At 53.2% G+C, this 19246-nt stretch overlaps 2 protein-coding genes and 1 long non-coding RNA gene across 10 annotated transcripts in view; 2 read left to right on the top strand and 1 right to left on the bottom strand.

Moving 5' to 3' along the window:
• Window positions 1–5203, top strand: part of Hsd17b14 (hydroxysteroid 17-beta dehydrogenase 14) — a 13253-nt gene extending 8050 nt beyond the window's left edge. For all 6 annotated transcript variants that reach the window (XM_074057919.1, XM_074057921.1, XM_074057920.1 and 3 more), the window contains 4 exons: window positions 3771–3875; window positions 4155–4222; window positions 4315–4411; window positions 4708–5203. In XM_074057919.1, the coding sequence (XP_073914020.1) occupies window positions 3771–3875; window positions 4155–4222; window positions 4315–4411; window positions 4708–4881 (444 nt within the window). In that variant the 3' untranslated portion in view covers window positions 4882–5203. The remainder of the gene's footprint in view (window positions 1–3770; window positions 3876–4154; window positions 4223–4314; window positions 4412–4707) is intronic.
• LOC141418046 (uncharacterized) lies at window positions 1197–11424 on the bottom strand. 3 transcript variants are annotated; one of them, XR_012442680.1, is made up of 5 exons: window positions 11293–11424; window positions 10501–10637; window positions 4657–7538; window positions 3995–4087; window positions 1198–2451 (listed from the first exon to the last, which is right to left on the bottom strand). It is a non-coding gene; the product is annotated as an uncharacterized lncRNA (long non-coding RNA). The 3 variants fall into 3 exon arrangements; XR_012442679.1 differs by having other exon boundaries at window positions 1197–2451; window positions 3995–7538; XR_012442678.1 differs by lacking the exon at window positions 1198–2451 and having other exon boundaries at window positions 3870–4087.
• Window positions 7340–19246, top strand: Bcat2 (branched chain amino acid transaminase 2). The gene is made up of 11 exons (XM_020158087.2): window positions 7340–7396; window positions 11597–11671; window positions 12052–12255; window positions 14297–14407; window positions 14492–14611; window positions 14992–15155; window positions 17306–17448; window positions 17577–17662; window positions 17881–18021; window positions 18094–18168; window positions 18925–19246. Exons 1-11 carry the CDS (start codon window positions 7373–7375, stop codon window positions 18961–18963), a joined length of 1182 nt encoding a protein of 393 aa, XP_020013676.1. The 5' UTR covers window positions 7340–7372; the 3' UTR covers window positions 18964–19246.

Genomic DNA, 19246 nt, shown 5'->3' with positions numbered 1-19246 from the left:
GGCTTTCCAAGTTCAACCAACAGGTCAGCACCACACGAAGGGCTAACGATGTATACAGCCTCTACATTTAAAGACGTACTTCAGGACGGTGGCTCAGTGGTAGGGCAAGATTTTATAAAACTTTTTTTTTTTTTTGCTGGGATTTAGGTTGAACTCAAGCCTTTGTACTTGCAAAGCAGGTGCTCTACCACTTGAGCCACACTTCCAGTCCATTTTGCTCTGGTTATTTTAGAGATGGGGTTTCGTGAACTATTTACCTGACCTAGCCTCGAACTTTGACCCTCCCCATCTCAGTCTCCCAAGTAACTAGAATTATAGGTGTGAGCCACTAGCACCTGGCTCTGACTTTTTTTAATAAAACTTTTACTATGGCATTTTATAAGTAAGCAGGAAGGCAGAAAGGATCATATATTGAACAGGCCCAAGGCCCTGGGTTCCATCCCTGGCACCATAAAAAGACAGGTATTTGACATAAAGAAACAGGTTTTGATTTTCTCTTGAAAAGTTGGGGACTTAGTAAACTGGACCTCTAGCCCAACTGTCTTTTGTACCCCTGCCCCTTGACGTACCCTATTGGGCTGCTTCACCCTGTTACCTGTGAGTGACCCATACAGAAGCCTTGCATGGCAGTCAGGGTCTAGCCCTGGGGCCCACCTGCCCAAGTTCTCTGCCACTACCTTGTTGTGCAAGTTACTAAGCTTGTCTGTGCCTCAGTTGGCTCATCTGTGTAATGGATCTGATAAGGGTTCCTCATTCACAGAGTAGTTCTGAGATTTGAATGAGATTAAATTAAACATCCATGAAGCCCTTAGACCATACCTGGCATGGATGTTACGGATGTTACTGCCTTGAAACCTTGGTCCATTTAGTGTCTGGTAACCAACCCACCTTCCGGAGACACACATTGGGCAAATGAAGCCTGGAGAAAGCAAGGGAAAAGGTGAGGTTTCAGTTGAACTCTGAGTGGGAGGGAAGAAGAGAGGGAATAGGGCACAAGGTATTTCACTCACCAAGAAGAGTGTGCAAAGGCCCTGAGGCAGGATCCACTGGGTATCTCTGAAGAGAAACCTTTACCTCCAGCTTTAGCAATTGTAAACATTTTGTTAAACTTTTTCTGTCCATTGCTTCCTGCCACCTCTCACCTAGGCAGCTTATAATTTCATCAGTAAGATGTCAATGTAGCCAGGCACCAGTGACTCACACCTATAATTAAGGCTACTCAGGAGGCAGAGATCAAGAGGATCAAGGCTGAAAACCAGCTTGGACAAATAGTTCTCAAGACCCTATCTCAAAAGTACCCAACACCAAAACAGGACTGGAGAAGTGGCTCATGCAATAGAACACCTTAGCAAGTGTGAGGTCCTGAGTTCAAATGCCAGTACTGCCAAAAAAAAGAGAGAAAAGATTTCATACTACCACCAGTCGATTAGAACTGTTTTAATTTACTTTTATTTTGGCATAATTTTTTTGGTTTTTGTTTTGTTTTGCTTGAGACAGAGTCTCACTATGCAGCTCAGGCTGGCCTGAAGTTGCGGTCCTCCTGCCTCAGCCTCCCAAGTGCTGGGATTACAGGAGTGTACCACTATGTCCAGCTCAATCTTCCCTCTTTGAAGTAGCAGCAGTCAGGAGCCTAACCTGTCTTATCTCAGTCACTGAGGACAGCTGCCCCCTCCTGTCCTCTAAGATGGGTACGTGTGACTGTGCACCTCCGTGTACTTTCATAAATGCCAGGGATTTTGTCCATGACTCTTTTTTTTTTCCTTTTGATCTTTTGAGACAGGGTCTTGCTTTGTAGCCCAGGATGGCCCTGAACTCACGATCCTCCTACCTCAGCCAACGTGAGGCCAAAGTGCACTGGAGGACACTAGGAGAGCCAGGCCCAGCCAGTAGTGGAGGTGGCAGCCAAGGAAAGCCAACACCTGTGTGGCTACCTTCTCCCTACTGGCCAAGGACTGGATGGGCAGGGTTAGGAAGGGACTCAGAGGGTATGGGACAAATATTTATTGAGTGCTAGTGCAGGCAGGGATGAGGGTAGCCAAGAACCTTGTCCCATCCTCAGGGTGAGGGGAATGGGGCAGGGAATGAGGCAGGGGTAGGGCTGGGGGTGAGGTTGGTCTGCCGACGGCTGGCTTCAAGGCTGATGGGAGTGAGTGAGAGGAGGATGGGGGTTCCCAGGAGGAGGGTAGAGAACGCCTTCCCAGGTGCTCACTTCAGGCATTCCTGCTCCTGTTGTTAGCCTTCCCTGTGCTTAGAGGCCTCAGAAATTTTTATTTGTAGTCCGTGTGGTGGTTCACCCTATAATCCTAGCTACTCAGAAGGCAGAGATCAGGAGGATCATGGTTCAAAGCCAGCCCAGGCAAATAGTTTGCAGGACCCTATCTCGAAAAACCCTTCACAAGAAAGGGCTGGTGGAGTGGCTCAAGGTGAAGGCCTTGAGTTCAAGCCCGAGCACTGCAAAAAAAGAATATTTATTTATTTATTTATTTTTCACCTTGCATGGGATCTTACCCAGGACTTTGTGCATAATGGGCAAGTGCTCTCCCACTGAGGGATAACTCCCAGTCCAAAGCTGATTTTTTGGTTGTTTTGGTGGTACTGGGGTTTGAACTCAGGGTTCACACTTACTAGGCAGGTGCTCTACCACTTGAACCACTCCTCCAGCCTGAAATTCTGATTTATTTATGACTTTTGGCTGCAGACTGTCTGGCCCCAAATACTGGCCCTGTCAGGTGTCAGTGATCCTCTGCAGACATCGGTCCCTCAGTCTCCTTGTCTGTAAAATGGAGCTACTGTCTGTACCTCCCTGTGGGGTTATGAGGATTAAATGAGGGAATGGGTGTGCAGAGCTGAGAACAGCTCCAGATATGCCCTTCCTCCTTCTTCCCTCCTCCCTCCCCTTCCCTCCTTCCTTCCCATGTCAGAAGGGTGTGTGTGCCACAGAGAAAGGAGGTAGGGTGGGGACCCTGCCTGGACACAGAGAGGGGGACAGAGATTCAGAGAAAGGGGGATAGAGACCCAGAGAGAGGGCAACAGAGACCCAGAGAGGGGAACAGTGACTCAGAGATAAGGAGAGAGGACTGGAGGCGTGGCTCAATAGGTGGAGCGCCTGCTTTGCAAGTGCAAAGCCCTGAGTTCAAACCCCAGTCCCGCCAAAAAAAGAGAGAGAAGAGAGACCCAGAGAGAGGGCACAGAGACTTTAAGAAGGATAGAGGCTCAGAGTGAGGAGGACAGAGATTCAGAGATGGGACAGGGAGACAAAAACAGAGACAGAGGGAGACAGACAGACAGTCAGACAAAGACCTGCAAAGAGAAAGGGGACAGACCCAGAGAGTAGGGAACAGAGACTCAGAGTCAGGGGGATGGAGATCCAGAGAGAGACAAAAACAGAGGCAGAGAGAGAAAGACCTCCAAAGAGAAAGGGGACAGAGATCCAGAGAGAGGGAGACAGAAACAAAGTGAGAAGGAGACAGGACCCAGAGAGGGGAACAGAAATGGGGAGGAGACGGAGACCCAGAGAGGGGACGGAGACCTGGTAGAAGAGGCAGGGAGAGAAATCCCTTGCTACAGGGAGAGACTGCAGTGCAGAGACCCAGTGACAGTAGGGCACACTACAGAAAAGTGCTGGATGCAGTGCCCAGGGGCCCCGAGCTGAACTAGGCACATGGCAGGGAGCTGGCCATTGTTACAGACCTCGGGCGCCAGTGGCTGCACTCGGGCACACTGGGGGTGACCAAGGGGCCAGGTGGCTGACTCTGTCTTCGTCTCCCTAGCTCGCCCTCCCTCACCTGCGGAAGAGCCAGGGGAATGTCATCAACATCTCCAGCCTGGTCGGGGCCATTGGTCAGTCCCAGGCTCTTCCCTATGTGGCCTCCAAGGTATGCCAGCCCTGTCCCTTCCTTTCCTCCCTGACCTTGCTCTTGGTGTGGGGGGGTTCAGCCTTGAGCCCCGATTCTTTAGGAGTATGGCCCCCGATTCAGCCCCGAGGCATAACTACCTGTGACAAATCTCTACATGATACATTCCTCCCAAGATCCAGAGCCTGGTGCACTTGGAGGCTTGCGAGAGGATGTCGCATCTGATGCCCTGGCTGGAAGGAGAGGTTGGGAAGCTGCCATCGTCTGGCACTGAACTTTCTCTTGGCTCTGTTTCTGCAGGGGGCCGTAACAGCTATGACCAAAGCCTTGGCCTTGGATGAGAGCCAATATGGTGTCCGAGTCAACTGGTGAGCTCTCCAGGAAGCTTGGCACACTGGGAGTGGGCCCAAGAAGAAGTATTCGGGACTGACTTCTCTGATCCCCTCTCTACCCTCCCCAGCATCTCTCCAGGAAACATCTGGACCCCACTGTGGGAGGAGGTGGCAGCTTCAATGCCAGACCCCAAGGCCACAATCCGAGAGGGCACCTTGGCCCAGGTAGGAGAGGGGCAGGTCAAGGTAGAGTGTAGGAGGCTTGGGATGTGTGGCCATCGAGTGGGAACTCCTCTTCTCTTTGTGGGGGCGGATCCTGGGGCTGAACCCAGGCCACACCCCTACCCCTTTTGTTTGCATTCAGGTTTTGACTTTGAAAATCCCTAACTTTGCATGGATTGGCCTCAAGGTGGAAATCTTCCTCCCTCAGCCTCCCAAGTAGTTGGGATTGTAGGCATGATCCACCACACCTGGCTCTGGGGGTGCCTCTTGACCTCCTTTTCCTCCTCTTCTCTCCCCAGCCCCTGGGCCGCATGGGCCAGCCAGCTGAGGTGGGGGCTGCAGCTGTGTTCCTGGCCTCTGAAGCCACCTTCTGCACAGGCACGGAACTCCTGTTAACCGGTGGTGCCGAGCTGGGGTATGGGAGAAAGGCCAGTCGAGGCACTGCTGTGGACATCCCCACTCTCCCCTCCTGATATCCCACCTTTCCACTTTCTCAGGCTTTCCTGCCTGGCACTTCACACCCCAAACTCCAACCTATCATGTACCTCCCAGGTGTAGTCTCCAGTCCCTTAGTTCTTAAGCCCAGTTAGGAGGTACCAGGTCACCTTGTAGATGCCCATAAAAGCAACTGGCAGCAGGGCATGGTGCTTCACAGCTGTAATCCTAGCAGTGTGGAGGGTGAGGCAGGAGGATCACGAGTTCCAGATCAGCCTCGCTACATGGTGAGCCCCTGTCTCAAAACAAAGAAAAAAAAAAAAAGAAATTTGTAGCCATAAGAAGAACATCACTGTGTTTATTTTCTGCTCTTTATTCAAGTCTGGTCGCACCCGGATTCCAATCCCTTCAAGAGTCCCTGCCCCCACGTGTGCCTAGACCCTGTGGGACTACAACTCTCAGCAGGCCTTGCAGCAGATACCATAATTGCTTTAATGCCTGTTGCCTGGTCTCCAGAGCTTCACTTGGGCGCTAATTAATAAAAGGCCAACAGGGGAGAGTAAGTTAAGCGCTAATTGGGAGATAATGAAGAAGGAGCAAAAGAGCTTCTGCTTTATTCTTGGCCCATCGGGGAAAGGAGTTTTGACCTCCTTGCCTGTGGAGTAGGAAGGTAGCTGGCACCAAGGCCTGGAGGTGTTGACACAGTCTGGGTCAGAAGGACAAAGGGCTGAGACCCGCACTCCTGGGCTTGGGAGAGGGGACTAATATGAGACGCGGATTTCGCCTCGGGGGAAGGAACCGATCCGGATTCCCGCAGGTGGCGGGCGCGGCCCAGGCTCTGCTAATTCCCCTGGGTGAGTGGGTGTGTGTGTGTGTGTGGGGGTGGAGCCGCAAAGCTGCTGCGGATTGGTTGCGGAGGGGGGTGTGCGGCAATCACTGATTGGCTGCGGCGCGGGGCGGACACCGCCCCTACAGCCAGGGCTAGGTGGGAGGGGCGGAGGACTCCGGCGGAAAGAAGAAACTAACAGCAGCTGCGGGGCGGGAAGGGCGCCAGGCACTTGGTTTGCCTACTTGCGCCTGTGGCTGTTTTTTTTGTTGTTAGACAGGATTTCACTAAGTGACTCAGGCTGGCCTCCAACTCGCTATTCTCTTGCCTCCGCCCCTCCAGGGCTGGGATTACAGCAGCATCCTACCACTCCGGGTCTAAGACCTACACGAAAGGCCGGAATCCTTTTTTTCCAAGTCCCTTTCAATCCCTCCCACTCCAGTACGGGGGGTCGACCCCAGGGGCTGGCACATGCTAGACAAGCCTCTGCCCCTAAGAAGCGGTATTGCCCGCACCTACGGCCAAGTGAAGTAGGGCGACACTAACTGGGGACATTGTGCAGGTGGCATATGGGGAGAAGATCTCAGAATTATGGAGACAGTGCCTAGGGACCGGATTTTGAGAACACAACAGAGATGACTGTGGTGACTCAGGAACTCAGAGGCAGAAGTTTGGGGGACCTCTGAAAAAGAATTTGGGGGGCACAATAACCTAGAGTAACAACTAGGGGTCACTGCCTCAAGTGTGAATTGCTGGGGGTCAGAGAGATCTGAAAGGCTGTGATTGACTGTCTCTGGAGTCCTGAGTCTGGGGAGAGCTCAAGAAGGGTGTGACAAGGAAATCCCCGCTGGGGGCTCATTTGAGGTCCCTGATGAGTAGGGTGCGTGTGCAAAATTTTTCGGGTTTCACTGATTAAGAAACTGGATGGAAGGATGGTGAACTGTGTGTGTGTGTATAACTCAAGAGTTACAAAGAACATATATATGTTCTGGAACTTGCTATACTGCCTCAGTCTTCTGAGTGCTGGGATTACAGGCGTGCACCTCCACACCTGCCTACAGATGGCTTCTTGTTGATAAGAAAAACTTATCAAATGGAGAACCATCCAGACCATAGTGAAGCTCCTCCCCCATCAGAGGTCTTTTTCCAAATTCTTTCTCTTTATGTGACCACTGACCATTGACATTTATAGAGAATTTTGTGTGTGTGTGTGTGTGTGTGTGTGTGTGTGGTACTGCGGTTTGAACTCAGGGCCTCACATTTGCTAGGTAGGGGCTCTACCACTTGAGCCACTCCACCTGTGTTTTTTCGAGATAGTGTTTGGAGAACTATTTGCCCAGGGCTGGCTTGGAACTGCGATCCTCCCGATCTCTGCCTCCTGAGTAACTAGGATTGCAGGCATGACCCACCGCCCTGCTGAAAAAAAAAAAAAAATTTAAAAAAAAAAGAACAAAAGCTTTTGCAGGGTAGGAGTGTAAGTGCAGCAGACCAAAGTTGGGGTCCAGGAAGGAGGGTTGTAGTTCAAGTTCTGCTTCTTCCTGCGCATGTGCCGCGCAGCGGGGTCTCGGCTCCCTGGCGTTCGTTTGATGAACGATTGAATTGGGGGAGAGCCATCTTGCAGGAGGGGGCGTGAGCAGGGCGGGGCCGGAACGTTTTTCTCCAGGCTGCGCCCCTGGCGGGCACAGTTGCTTGACGCACGGATCATGGCTGCTGCCACGCTGGGGCAGGTGGGTTCGTGGCCCCGCGCTGGGGGCCGGGGAACCCCGGGGGGAGGCGCACTTCCGGGAGGACCCCGCGTGCGATCTTTTCCGGATCCGAGCCGCGGCTGTGGCCCTCGAGTTCCTCAGTGGGGCGCGGAGGATGGGGCCCCTTGGGAAGGAGCACAAGGCTTTTTAATGGGCAGGGGGAATGGGGAGATGCAAAAGGAGTGGAGAGGGGACCTAGACCGGGAGGTATAAAGTGGGGAATATGGAGGGCGCTGTAACGGGAGAGGCACGAGTCGGGTGGGGGGTGAGGTGATTGTGATTTGGGGACCAGTTGGACATTAGGGACCAGTCGCCCCTGGGGGCGCCGGGATAGGGGTCCCAGGACTTCTAGGGGCTGCAGTAGGATGAAGACTGCGTCTCACTAGGAAAAGGACTGGAAGTCCTACTGGAATGAAAGGTGGATAAAGACAGATGTGGAATATTCCTATTTGCACCTGGTTTCAAAATCGAGGAAGCTTTCCCTCACTCTAAGGGACTGAGATCCTTCAGCCAAGAGTAGGACGATCCGCCCTTACCCGATGTCAAACAGCAGTGTCAGTCTCATTTTAGAGAAAAAGGTTTCTCAGTGTGGAAAGTGGGTGGTTACACCCTGGACAGCTGCAATATAACCTTGGACAAAATGTTTCCTGGTAACTTTGTTCTGATTTTATCTGAATCTCTTATCCCAGGCGGAGAAATACCAGGGCAGACGTTTACTTCTCCAGGTCTTAGTGGCTGATGGGAGGTTAGTCCTGGGTAGGAATTGTGGGACAGTCTTGAGATAAAACAGGGACCATCTGGACATTGATGGCCACAGACCTGAGCTATGGTGGGACAATCCTGGGCTGAGAGCCGTGGTTCTGTCATAGTAGGACAGTGTTGCACTCTAATGAGATAGTCCTGGCCACTGAGGAAGGCAGTTTTAACCTGTAAGAGACAGTCTGGGAACAGTTCTAAGCTATGATGGATGCATGCAGTCCTGGACTCCCATATGGGGACATCATGGGTGTGAAGGGGACATTGCTGGGCCCTGTCAGAGATTGTCTTGCAGGAAGTGGCCTAGACTATCATGGGTACAGTTCTTGGGAGTCCTGAGACTTAACAGGGCCAATCCTGGGCTATAGAAAGGGAAGGTGCTGAACTTGGAGGGGGATATTTCTCAGCTGTTTTGACACATACTTGGCTCTTGGACAGTCTTGGGCGATGACAGGGACAATCTGGGGTTATAAAGCAGGCAGTCTTGGACTTATAAGTCTATGAGAGAGTTCTGAAATACAGTGAGGCAATTGTAGGTGTGATGGTCAGTACTGGGCAGTGACAAGGAGAGTTTGGGGCTATGACAAGCAGTTCTATAGCTTGAGCTGTAATGGGATAGTTGTTGACTGAGACCAGGACATCATGGCACTGTGACAAGTCCTGAGCTGTGATGTGGTGGCAGTGCTGTGCTTGGGCTTCAACAGGGACACTCCAGGGTTTGAACTCAGGGCCTTCACCTTGAGCCACTCCAGCCTTTTTGTGATAGGTTTTTTTCAAGATAGGATCTCACTATTTGCCCGGGCTGACTTTGAACCGAAATCCTCCTGATCTCTGCTTCCTGAGTAGCTGGGATTACAGATGTGAGCCACTGGTGCCTGGCTAACACTCCTAGTCTTTGATGGTGACATGCTTGGGACATGTTGGGGACAGCAGTTGTGGGTTATCAGGGACATGATGGAGGCTTCATCATGTTAGCCCTGCCTTGTGCAACCCCTCCCTCTTCTTCATTTAGTTCAGCCTCAGTCCTTTCCCACTTCATCCCCCTAACCCCCCCGCCATCTGGGCACCTCCTTTGGGTCAGTCCCCACAGCTTAGGGTCTGGAATACATGGTGCGGTGCCTTCCTTGAGCCTAGAGGATACTTCTGGTCTTAGAGAAATGCCCCAGGAGGATAAAGGTAGCTTTTCCCATTGTCACCAGGTCTTTGGCCAGTGGGGATTTCTACTCTCCTGGACACTGAGCCCAGTGCCTTCTCTCTGTGCTGTGGGTGGGTGGTGGTTTCTGCCTCTGCATCTCTCATCTCCTGAATGTCTCTGTCTCTGAGCTTCTCAGACAGATTTCTCTGTCTTTCCTCAACCCCTGATCTCCCTTCCACTCCAGGCTCTGTTGTATGAGGTCCAGTCTTGGTCTGGGGAGGGAGGAAGGAAGGGGGGAGGGGAGGAAGGGAGGAAGCGGACCCGCCCTCCTGCCCTCCTTTCCTCTCTCCCTCCTTCCTTACTTCCCTTCATTCATTCCTTCCTTCCTTCTATCCCAAGCTGACCTCAAACTCACCATTCTCCCACCTCAGCCTCTTGAGTGCTTTGATTATAAGTGTTTACTACCACACCTGGCTCCAGACTTCAGTTCTTTGCCTGAGCCCTCCACTCAATCAGATCTGTTTTACACTCTGTTCTTGCCAGTTTGTTTTTCACTTCTGTGTCTCCTCTCCTTGTTCCATTCCTCTGTCTTACTATCATTTATCTTTATGGGTCCCTCTGTTCTCCTGTCCACGAGCTGGCTGCTCTGTGCCCTGTGTCTAACTTGTCTCCATGGTGTGGGTGTCCTGTCCCCTGCTGGGCAGAAGAATGGCCACAGTGCTGGACTGGTTCCATGTCACCACCCAGAGGCCACATGGTGTGTTAACGCCCTGATTACAGAAGCCCTTGGACACCACATCATCAAGACATCAGAGCAGGGCACCAATGGCTCACACCTGTAATCCTAGCTACCCAGGAGGCAGAGATCAGGAGGATCACAGTTCAAAGCCAGCCCAGGCAAATAGTTCCTGAGACCCTATTTTGAAAAACCCATCACAAAAAAGGGCTGGTGGAGTGGCTCAAGGTGTAGGCCCTGAGTTCAAACTCCAGTACTGCAAAAAGAAAAAATAAATAAATAAATAAAATACCCAAAATAAAAAAGGGTTGGTGGAGTGGGTCAAGTGACAGAGTGCCTGCCTAGCAAGTGTGAAGCCCTGAGTTCAGACCCTGGTGCAGCCAAAACCAAAAACTCATCAGAAGCTTTGTGATCCCAATTTTCTGACAGTACCACACAGTCTATCTCCCTGTGACTCACCTACTGACCAGTGTTCACCACCATCCACGTCCATTCTGTCCCTTCTCAAGAGTCCCTGTTAGCTTTCTGAGCTGACTGGCAGGAACAGGTTAGGCCACTTGATCTCCAAACCTCACCACCAGCTGCCTCCCTGAGGACTGTGGAAAAAGGCCTTGTGAGGTCAAAGGTCACCTTGCAGACGGAGCCTGAACGTTTTTCCCCTGTTCTCAGAAAGGACAAAGGGAAGAGTGCCTATCCACTGATACCACAGCGGCCCTCAGCCGCCCAGGCAGGAAGGGCTGTGGAATCACTGGCCAAGTGCTATTCAAGCCTTGGGTTAAGCTTCAGTAATCCAAGCGCAGGTGATACCCCATGAGAGAAGAAACAATTGCACCCCTGGGCTGAGGGAAGAGGACTGGGCTCTGGACTCCTGGTCTGGTGTAGGAAAAGCTGGTGTCTGGACTTCTGGATCTGAGAGAGGAGGGCTGGGCTTTAGCCCCTAAGGAGGGAGGAGAGCTGTGGCCTGGACCCCTGAGTATGAGGGAGGAAGACTCAGTCAGGATCCTTGGATCTGAGGGAGGAGGGCCAGGGGCTGGACCCCTAGTTCTGAGGGGGAGGGCTGTGGCCAGAACCCTGGGTCTGAGGGAGGAGGGCTTGGGTCAGAGGGAGGAGGACTGGGCCTGGACCCCTGGGTCTGAGGGAGAGGGCTGGGGTTTTGACTCCTGGATTCTGAGGGAACATGACCTTTAGGCCCCTCACTTTCCTAATTGTCAGAATTTAGGGTCCATCTTCCCCCAGGAGGCCTTCACTTACCTGCTCAGGTTCCCTCATGGTTGTCTCTTCTGAGCAGATCTTAGGCTGGGGTCAAAGTTCCCTGGGAGGGGCCTGTGTTTGACTTTGCCCCAGATTGGATGACTCAGCTCTTTCTAGGGATGGCCATCCAGGGCTGGGGAAGGAGACTAGGGCCAGAGCCACATGCTCTCTCTAGAGTGCAATGGGACTGCAGCACAGCAGGCCCAAGGGACCTGCCATGCGCAAATGGTTGTCAGTGGGGGTGCCAGGACCCTTGCCGTTGTTGCTAGCCTCATGACTATCCTCATTTGTCTCCCCACCCCAGGTCTGGGCCCGAAAACTCCTCCCTGTCCCCTGGCTTCTATGTGGTCCCCGAAGATATGCCTCCTCCAACTTCAAGGTGACAGAAGGGGTCTGGACCCCTGGGTCTGAGGGAGGAGGGCTGGGGCCTGAACCCCTGGGTCTGAGGGAGGAGGCTGGGGCCTGGACCCCTGGGTCTGAGGGAGGAGGCTGGAGTCTGGACCCCTGGGTCTGAGGGAGGAGGGCTGGGGCCTGAACGGCAGGCAGCTGGATTTGGTCCCTCAGAGTGCCACATTCTAGAAGTATAGGTGGGCACCATCAGGCAGTGGGAAAGCAATGAAATTGCATTTTCCAGAGCCCTCTGGGCAACTGGTCCTTCTCTGTTGGTCTGAAACCTAGGGGCTCATGGGAGTTGTAGTTTTCCCAGTCTAGAGACCTTAACCAGATTCCAAGACACCTGAACACCTTGTCTTTTCTCAGGCTGCAGATCTGCAGCTGCAAATGACACAGGAGCCTCAAAAGAAGCCAGGCCCCAGTGAGCCCCTGGTGTTTGGCAAGACTTTCACCGACCACATGCTGATGGTGGAGTGGACCGGGAACCACGGCTGGGGGCAGCCCCGTATCCAGCCCTTCCAGAACCTCACACTGCATCCAGCCTGCTCTGCTCTCCACTACTCCCTGCAGGTGGCATGGCGGCTGACCTCTGTCCCAGCCCTGTCTGCATCTCCTCCTCCTTGGCTGTGTGTCTTTCTGGGTCCACCTCCCTGGGTTGATTTTTTGGCATATGTCTAGCTTCTGTGGATTTATCAGAGTTTTCCCAAACCTCCCATGCTCCGTGCCCTGTGCCATCGTGGGTTTCCACCATGAGCAGGCTCAGTGTGTCCTTCACTTGAAATCCTCATGCTTCAGTTATAACCTGGTGTGATCTGTGCTCTGATGAGGCAGTTGGGAGGCTAAAAGAGACCCTCATCTAATGTGCAAGAAAGTTGAGCTGGGGTGGTGGTACATGGCAAGTGTGAGACCCTGAGTTCAAACTCCAGTATGTCAGGGGTGAGGGGGAAAATCAAGTGTGGTGATTATGCCTGTAATCTCAGTTGCTCGGGAGGCAGAAGTAGCACAATCACTGTATCACTGTCTGAGAACATCTCAGGCAAAAGCATGAGACCCTCTCTGAAAAACTGAAAGCAAAAAGGGCTGGGGGCATGGCCCAAGTGGTAGAGAGCTTGCCTAGCATGCCTGTGGCCCTGAGTTCCATACTAGATAACAATAAAAAAAAAAAAAAAGAAGGAAGAAAGGAAGAGGATCCCCCTGGCACAGTGGGGATGTTAGGATATTGTCCGAGTTGGGACAAGAGCTGGATGTGTTTGGGAGAAATGAATCAGAGCATGGCAGAGGAGACTGAGGGCTGAGAGGCACTGGATCAGGGAAGGGCTAGGCCAGCAGGCTATAGGGAGGACGAGCTGGAGTTGAGGGACTGCAAGCCAAGACATGTAGGTGAGGAACTCTGAGCTGCAGCCAGAGGGGTAATCATTCTCCTTAGCACCCCTTAAGGTGCTTTTCCCACCTTTTTCTTTTATAGCAGCATAGTATTCCATCCTAGTGACAGTCTCCTATTTTTGTTCATGTAGGTTGTTCCCAGCCTTGTGCTATGATAAACAATGTTGTAATCAATCAACTACTGGTCATATTACTTCTTTTAAATGTAAGTATATCTCTCTGCCCAGTTTCTAGAACTGTTGGCACATGTTTTTGTAACTTTGGCAGATGTTGCACAGTGGCCTCTTCAGAGGCTGTATCCATTCCCACACCCACCAACCAAGCCTGTTTCTTCAAACCCTGGCCAAGCTTCGTCAGACTTAAATATTTTCCAAATTCATAAGTCACTTTAAAGGTTCTAAAAATAATTTTAATTTTCGTTGTACCCTCCTCCCATTAGGAATGAAAGTGCATTTTGTCATGAACTTATGTAGCTTTTAAAAAATTTTTGGTGGTATTAGGATTTGAACTTAGAGCCTCCTGCTTCTCTTGGCAGGTGCTTTACCACTTGAGCCACACTCTCAGTCAGTATGTAGCATTTAACTTGCTTTTTTTTTTTTTTCTTTCTTAGTACAGAGATGGAACACAGGGCCTCCTACACAGACGGCTAGCACACTTAAGCCACACACTTAGCTGTAGCTTGTTTTTGAGATAGGGCCTCCCTAGGTAGCCCAGGCTGTGACCCTACTGGTAATACTTCTGCCTCTGCCTCCCAAGTGCTGGGATTGCAGAACTGCACTGCGATACCTGGCTTTACAGTGCTGGGGATGGAACCCAGAGCCTCCTGCATGGTAGGCAAGTGCTTTACCACTGAGCTGTACCCCCAGACCCCTACAAGGACTCCAAAAACATAATTCCTCCACAATTATCATTCTTGAAAAGTATAACCAGTAAATGGAAAAGTCATTGCCTGCCCCTCCCTTTCTCTTTCCTGGTACGGAGGTTTGAACTCTGGTCTTCAAGCTTGCTAGGCAGACGCTGTACAGCTCGAGCCAGCCTCCTGACCTCTCTGGCTCTCTTGTCCATGATGCTTTCTGTTTTTTGCTTTAATCACCCTTTCATTATCCCTGTCTGCCTGTTTCTCATTGTGTGTGTGTCTCTCCATCTTTCTGTGACTCTGTCATTCCATAATGGCGGGGGGCGGGGGGGATCTCTGAGTGCTGAGCTTCTTCCCTGTGTGTCCCCATAGGTCTTTGAGGGCATGAAGGCATTCAAAGGGAGGGACCAGCAGGTGCGCCTCTTCAGACCCTGGCTCAACATGGACCGGCTGCTGCGATCAGCCCAACGCCTCTGCCTGCCGGTGAGTGGCCAGGCGAGCCTGGGAGGAGGGTGCAGGGTGGGCAAGCGTGGCCAAGGCCCCTGACTCCTGTGGAACCCCACCCAGAGTTTTGACAAAGCTGAGTTGCTTGAGTGCATCCGCCGGCTCATCCAAGTGGACAAGGACTGGGTTCCTGAGGCAGCTGGCACCAGCCTCTACGTCAGGCCTGTGCTTATTGGGAACCAGGTGGGTGTGACCCTGGGCTAGGAACCCTATGCCTGCGTCTGAGGCAGGAGGGCTGGGTCTGGACCCCTGGGACTGAGGGAGGAGGCTGGGGCCTGAACCCCTGGGAGCAGGCTGGGGCCTGGACCCCTGGGTGTGAGGGAGGAGAGCTGGGGTCTGGACCCCTGGGACTGAGGGAGGAAGCTGGGTCAGGGCTCCTGGGTCTGAGGGACAAGGGCTGGTGCCTGGACCGTTGGGTCTGAGGGAGGAGGACTGGGTCAGGAAAGCTGTGGTCTAGACTGCTGGACCTGAGGGAGAAGGGCTGGAGACTGGACCCCTGGGTCTGAGGGAGGAGGGCTGGCTCTTCACTCCTGTCCCTTGATGTTGTCCTCTGCCCCTCACAGCCCTCACTGGGTGTTGGTGTTGTCACAAGAGCCCTCCTGTTTGTCATTCTCTGTCCGGTCGGCTCCTACTTCCCTGGAGACTCCATGACCCCAGTCTCCCTCCTGGCTGACCCAACATACGTTCGGGCCTGGGCAGGTGGTGTCGGTAACTGCAAGCTGGGTGGGTAAGTGGCACCACCCAGGCTTCCCAGGCACTGGGCATCAGATAGGATGAAGTGTCTCTGGATGCGGATTGAGCATCCTCCCTGTCCTGTCTTAAATCCTTCGGGCAGTTGTGCCTTTCTGTTGAGACACAGAGTCCCTGGCACCATGTGTGGGGCTCTGGGTAAGCTCTGTCTCCTTGTGGCCTCCCTCGCGCCTGAAGACAAGTAGTGGAAAGAGGAGACAAGTGCACTGAGAAGGGAGTCCTGGCTGCAGGTCAGTGGAAAACCAGGATTGGTCCCCTTGGAAGCTTCCAGAAAGGAAGTTTACACTGAGCTCATTGATCTCCCCCAGGCTTAGCCTCTCCTGATCACCCAGGCTGGGCCATGCCCATGTTCTTGCTTCCACAGAGGCCCACCCTCCAGTGCACAGCCCTGGTGTGGGCTTTCTGCATTGTTTTTGTTCCTCTAGAACTTAGCCTGGTGGGAGCTCACAGTGGATCTTTAGAGATCAAGCAAGAGGGTAGCCAATGGCGTGTTGGGACAGGAAGTTTATGACCCCAGCTGGGGGTTCATTCAGGCCCTGTGGTTTTTCTTTTTGTTTTTTATTGTTTGTTTATTCTTTTTTTTTTTTTTTGCATACTGAAGTTTGAACTTGGGGCCTACATCTTGCCACTCCACCAGCCCTTTTTTGTGATGGGTTTTTTGAGATAGGATCTGGCAAACTATTTGCTAGGCTGGCTTTGAACTGCAATGCATCTGATCCATCCTCCTGAGTAGCTAGGATTATAGGTGTGATCCACTGGCATCCAGCTTCTTTGGATTTTTGACAAGTCTCACTATATAGCTTGAGATGGCCTTGAACTCACAATCCTCTTGCCTCAGCCTCTTGACTGCTGGGATTACAGACATGCACTACTGTGCTTGGCTCATTCAGGACCTTACAACACACATCTGATGAGGTCTACTGACCATCAGGTACTCTGTGGGTTGAAGCTGAGGACATGGATGAGTCAGAGCCAGCCCTGTCCTCCAGGACTGTTGGGAGCCTGTGTCCAGAACTGCCTGTGCTCTGAGGGAGGTATCATAGGGCATTCTGAAAGCTTCATGGAGGAGGTGACACATCACTTGAGTGTGAGGAGTAGGAAGAGGTGGTTTCTTGGATACAGAAGGTCCTACATGTAGCCAGGCATGGTGGTAGGTACCTGTAGTCCCAGCTACATGGGAGGCTGAGTTGAGAGGATCAGTTGAGTCCAGGAGGTCAAGACCAGACTGGCCAACACAGTGAGACCCATCCCAAAAAAACAAAACAGGCAAGAAAGGAAAACTGCTTTGTAATTCTGGAGAACACAGGTACCAAGATGGAGGGGTAGAAGACAGGAGGTTTCAGGGAAGTAAAACCAGTGTTTCCTTAAGGTTGTCAACACAAGACACACACCAGGATCTTGTCCTGGGGCAGTGAGGATCCAGGGGTGGCTCGTTAGTAGGTGAGAGGTCAGCTCTGGGTATGACAGTTGGTTATGACGTTGAGGTGGCTCAGTTCCTAACGGGAGCCCAGAGATGGCCCAGAACTGGCCTGGAGGTTGCTCAGGGGAGGCAACATTGGAAATGGGAATTTGGAGGCTGGCAGAACAAACAGCTCAAGCAGTAGAGCCCCTGCCTAGCAAGCATGAAGCTCTGAGTTCAAACCCCAGTAACACCAAAAAAGTAAATAAGGGGGGCTGATTTGATCACTATGAGAGGGATAGGAAGACAGTATGGCAGAAGCAACAGTGTGCACTCATGAGTCAGAGAATGGGAAGAAGTGTCACCCTGGGTCTTGTGACACTGAGGTTGGAGCCCAGGCCCAGGGTCTGTACCTGCCAGGCAAGCACTCCACAGCTTCAGCCACACCTCCAGTCCTGTGTTTTGTTTTTTTGAGGCAGCCCTAACTTTGCTCATGCTGGCCTTGAACTTTCAGTTCTCCTGCTTCTGTCTCCTGACTACCGTGTACTGTAACACCTAGCTCGCATGGGGTCTTGACACCAATGTAATTCTGTTGTGAGCTTACTGGGCGGCACAGGAGGGCTGTGAGGGAAGAGCAGGGTCACACCTGTTATGGAAAGATTCCTAGGGCCATGTTGGGACAAGTGGGGGTCCTTTGCCCAATCCAACCATGCTGCCTTCACCCCTAGGAATTATGGGCCCACTGTGCTGGTGCAACAAGAGGCACAGAAGAATGGCTGCGAGCAGGTCCTCTGGCTGTATGGGCCTGACCAGCAGCTCACCGAGGTGGGCACCATGAACATATTCATCTACTGGACCCACGAGGACGGGGGTGAGCCCACCTGTGCCCCAACTGTTCCATGACCTGTGTGGGTGGTACAGAGGCTGGGGCGGGGTGGCTGAGAGGGTGACAAGTGGCTAGAAGGTATAAAGTGATGCCCCCTCCTGCACCTGATCTAGTGCTGGAGCTGGTGACCCCTCCGCTGGACAGTATCATCCTTCCTGGAGTGGTCAGACAGAGTCTGCTGGACCTGGCTCAGTCCTGGGTAGGGCGTGGGGTGCATGTCATAGCGTGCTTGTGTGTTGGGGCCAGGGCACCAGGGGGCTGTGATGGGGGCTGGAACACACTGGCACGTCCCTGTCCCCCTTCTCTCTGGGTCTGTTTTCCCCCCTCCGTCTTCCTCAGCATCCCTAGGGAGGGAGAAGCAGGGGCTGCAGTAGGACAGCCCTCTGGGAACATGGTGTCCCTGCCCCTGCCCTGCAGGGTGAGTTCCGGGTGGTGGAGCGCAAGATCACCATGAAGGAAATGCTGCGGGCGCTGGAGGAGAGGCGGGTGCGGGAAGTCTTCGGCTCCGGCACCGCGTGCCAGGTCTGCCCGGTGCACGGAATCCTGTATGAAGGCAAGGTGAGGCGGGCTGCCATTGGGGCGGGAGGGAAGGTGGGGGGGTGCCCTGTCCTCAAGGCCCCTTTTCCCCAGAAATTTCACATTCCCACCATGGAAAATGGGCCTGAGCTGATCCACCGCTTCCGGAAGGAGCTGAAGGCCATTCAGGTGAGGCACTGGGGAGGGGTGGGTGTGCTCCCTACAGAAGTTCATGTCCCCTGCACAGTCCTAGGAACGATAGTGACCCTCCCATTAGCCACGTAGACCTTCCACGAGTCCCTGGGGCCTGAAGCACTGTCGCCTAGGACCTAGTTTCCCTTTCCTGCCTGCTTCTGGGGCCCTGGACCCTCACTTTCGCTTGAAAAGCCCCCTGCCCGTGAGCCTCTGCAGCCCTTGCTTGCTGGTGGAGAAATCCCTTCCGTTCCCATGAGTCTTTGCGGCCCTGGGTGTCTGGAGGGAAACCCCTTTCCTCTGGAACCGTGGCCCTCTCTCTGGGCCCCTGGGCGCTGGGCTTGCCTTTGGCTTGAGGAGGCTTCCTCAGAAGGGCCTCTGGGCCAAGAATTTCCTTCCACAAGCCTCTAGGGCATGGCCTTTCTTCAGAGCCAAGAGAGTCCTCCAAGAACTTTTGGGCTCCTTTGCTTACCCTGTAGACCCGGCCTGGCTGGCGTTCCTGGCTCCCTTTCCAGTAAATGCACTTCCCACCGACCAGGCCAAGAGCCTTCAGGTCTTCACCCAGGCCTTCTCCCTTTGACCTCTGCCACGGCCTTGACTTACCCTCCCCGCCATGTGGGCGAATCTCGGGGAAGTGGACTACACTTCCCATGAGCCCCCGGGGCATAGCCGCACAGCCCAGAGCCTGGATTGCCCCGAGGCCTGCTGGGAGTTTCAGTGCGGCCCCTCACGTTCTGCCCCGCTGTCCCGCAGTATGGAGCCAAAGCGCACGAGTGGGTTCTCCAGGTGTGACCCCCGCCTGCGGCTTTGTCACCTCCCTCTGGGTCCACACCACGCACCATATCATCTAAGCCCGCCCGCCTTGCCTGCCACCGACTCCTGACGTGCAATAAGAGGCCGGGGCCAGACATCCGCGTCTCCCGCCCCCCCCCCACCCCCCGGCGCAGCTGCGCTCCCAAAGCCAAAAGCCCGCCCGAGGCGTGGGGACAGGGACGCGCCTCGGCCTCTACTCATTTCTCCGTTCTCAGGCCGGATCCCCGGTGCTGCGTTCTTTTTTTTTTTTTTTTTTTTTTTT

The sequence above is a fragment of the Castor canadensis genome, chromosome 16 (genome assembly GCF_047511655.1).
Source record: "Castor canadensis chromosome 16, mCasCan1.hap1v2, whole genome shotgun sequence".
In the NCBI taxonomy this organism is placed as follows: domain Eukaryota; kingdom Metazoa; phylum Chordata; class Mammalia; order Rodentia; family Castoridae; genus Castor; species Castor canadensis.
This window is presented reverse-complemented; position numbering and strand designations above follow the sequence as displayed.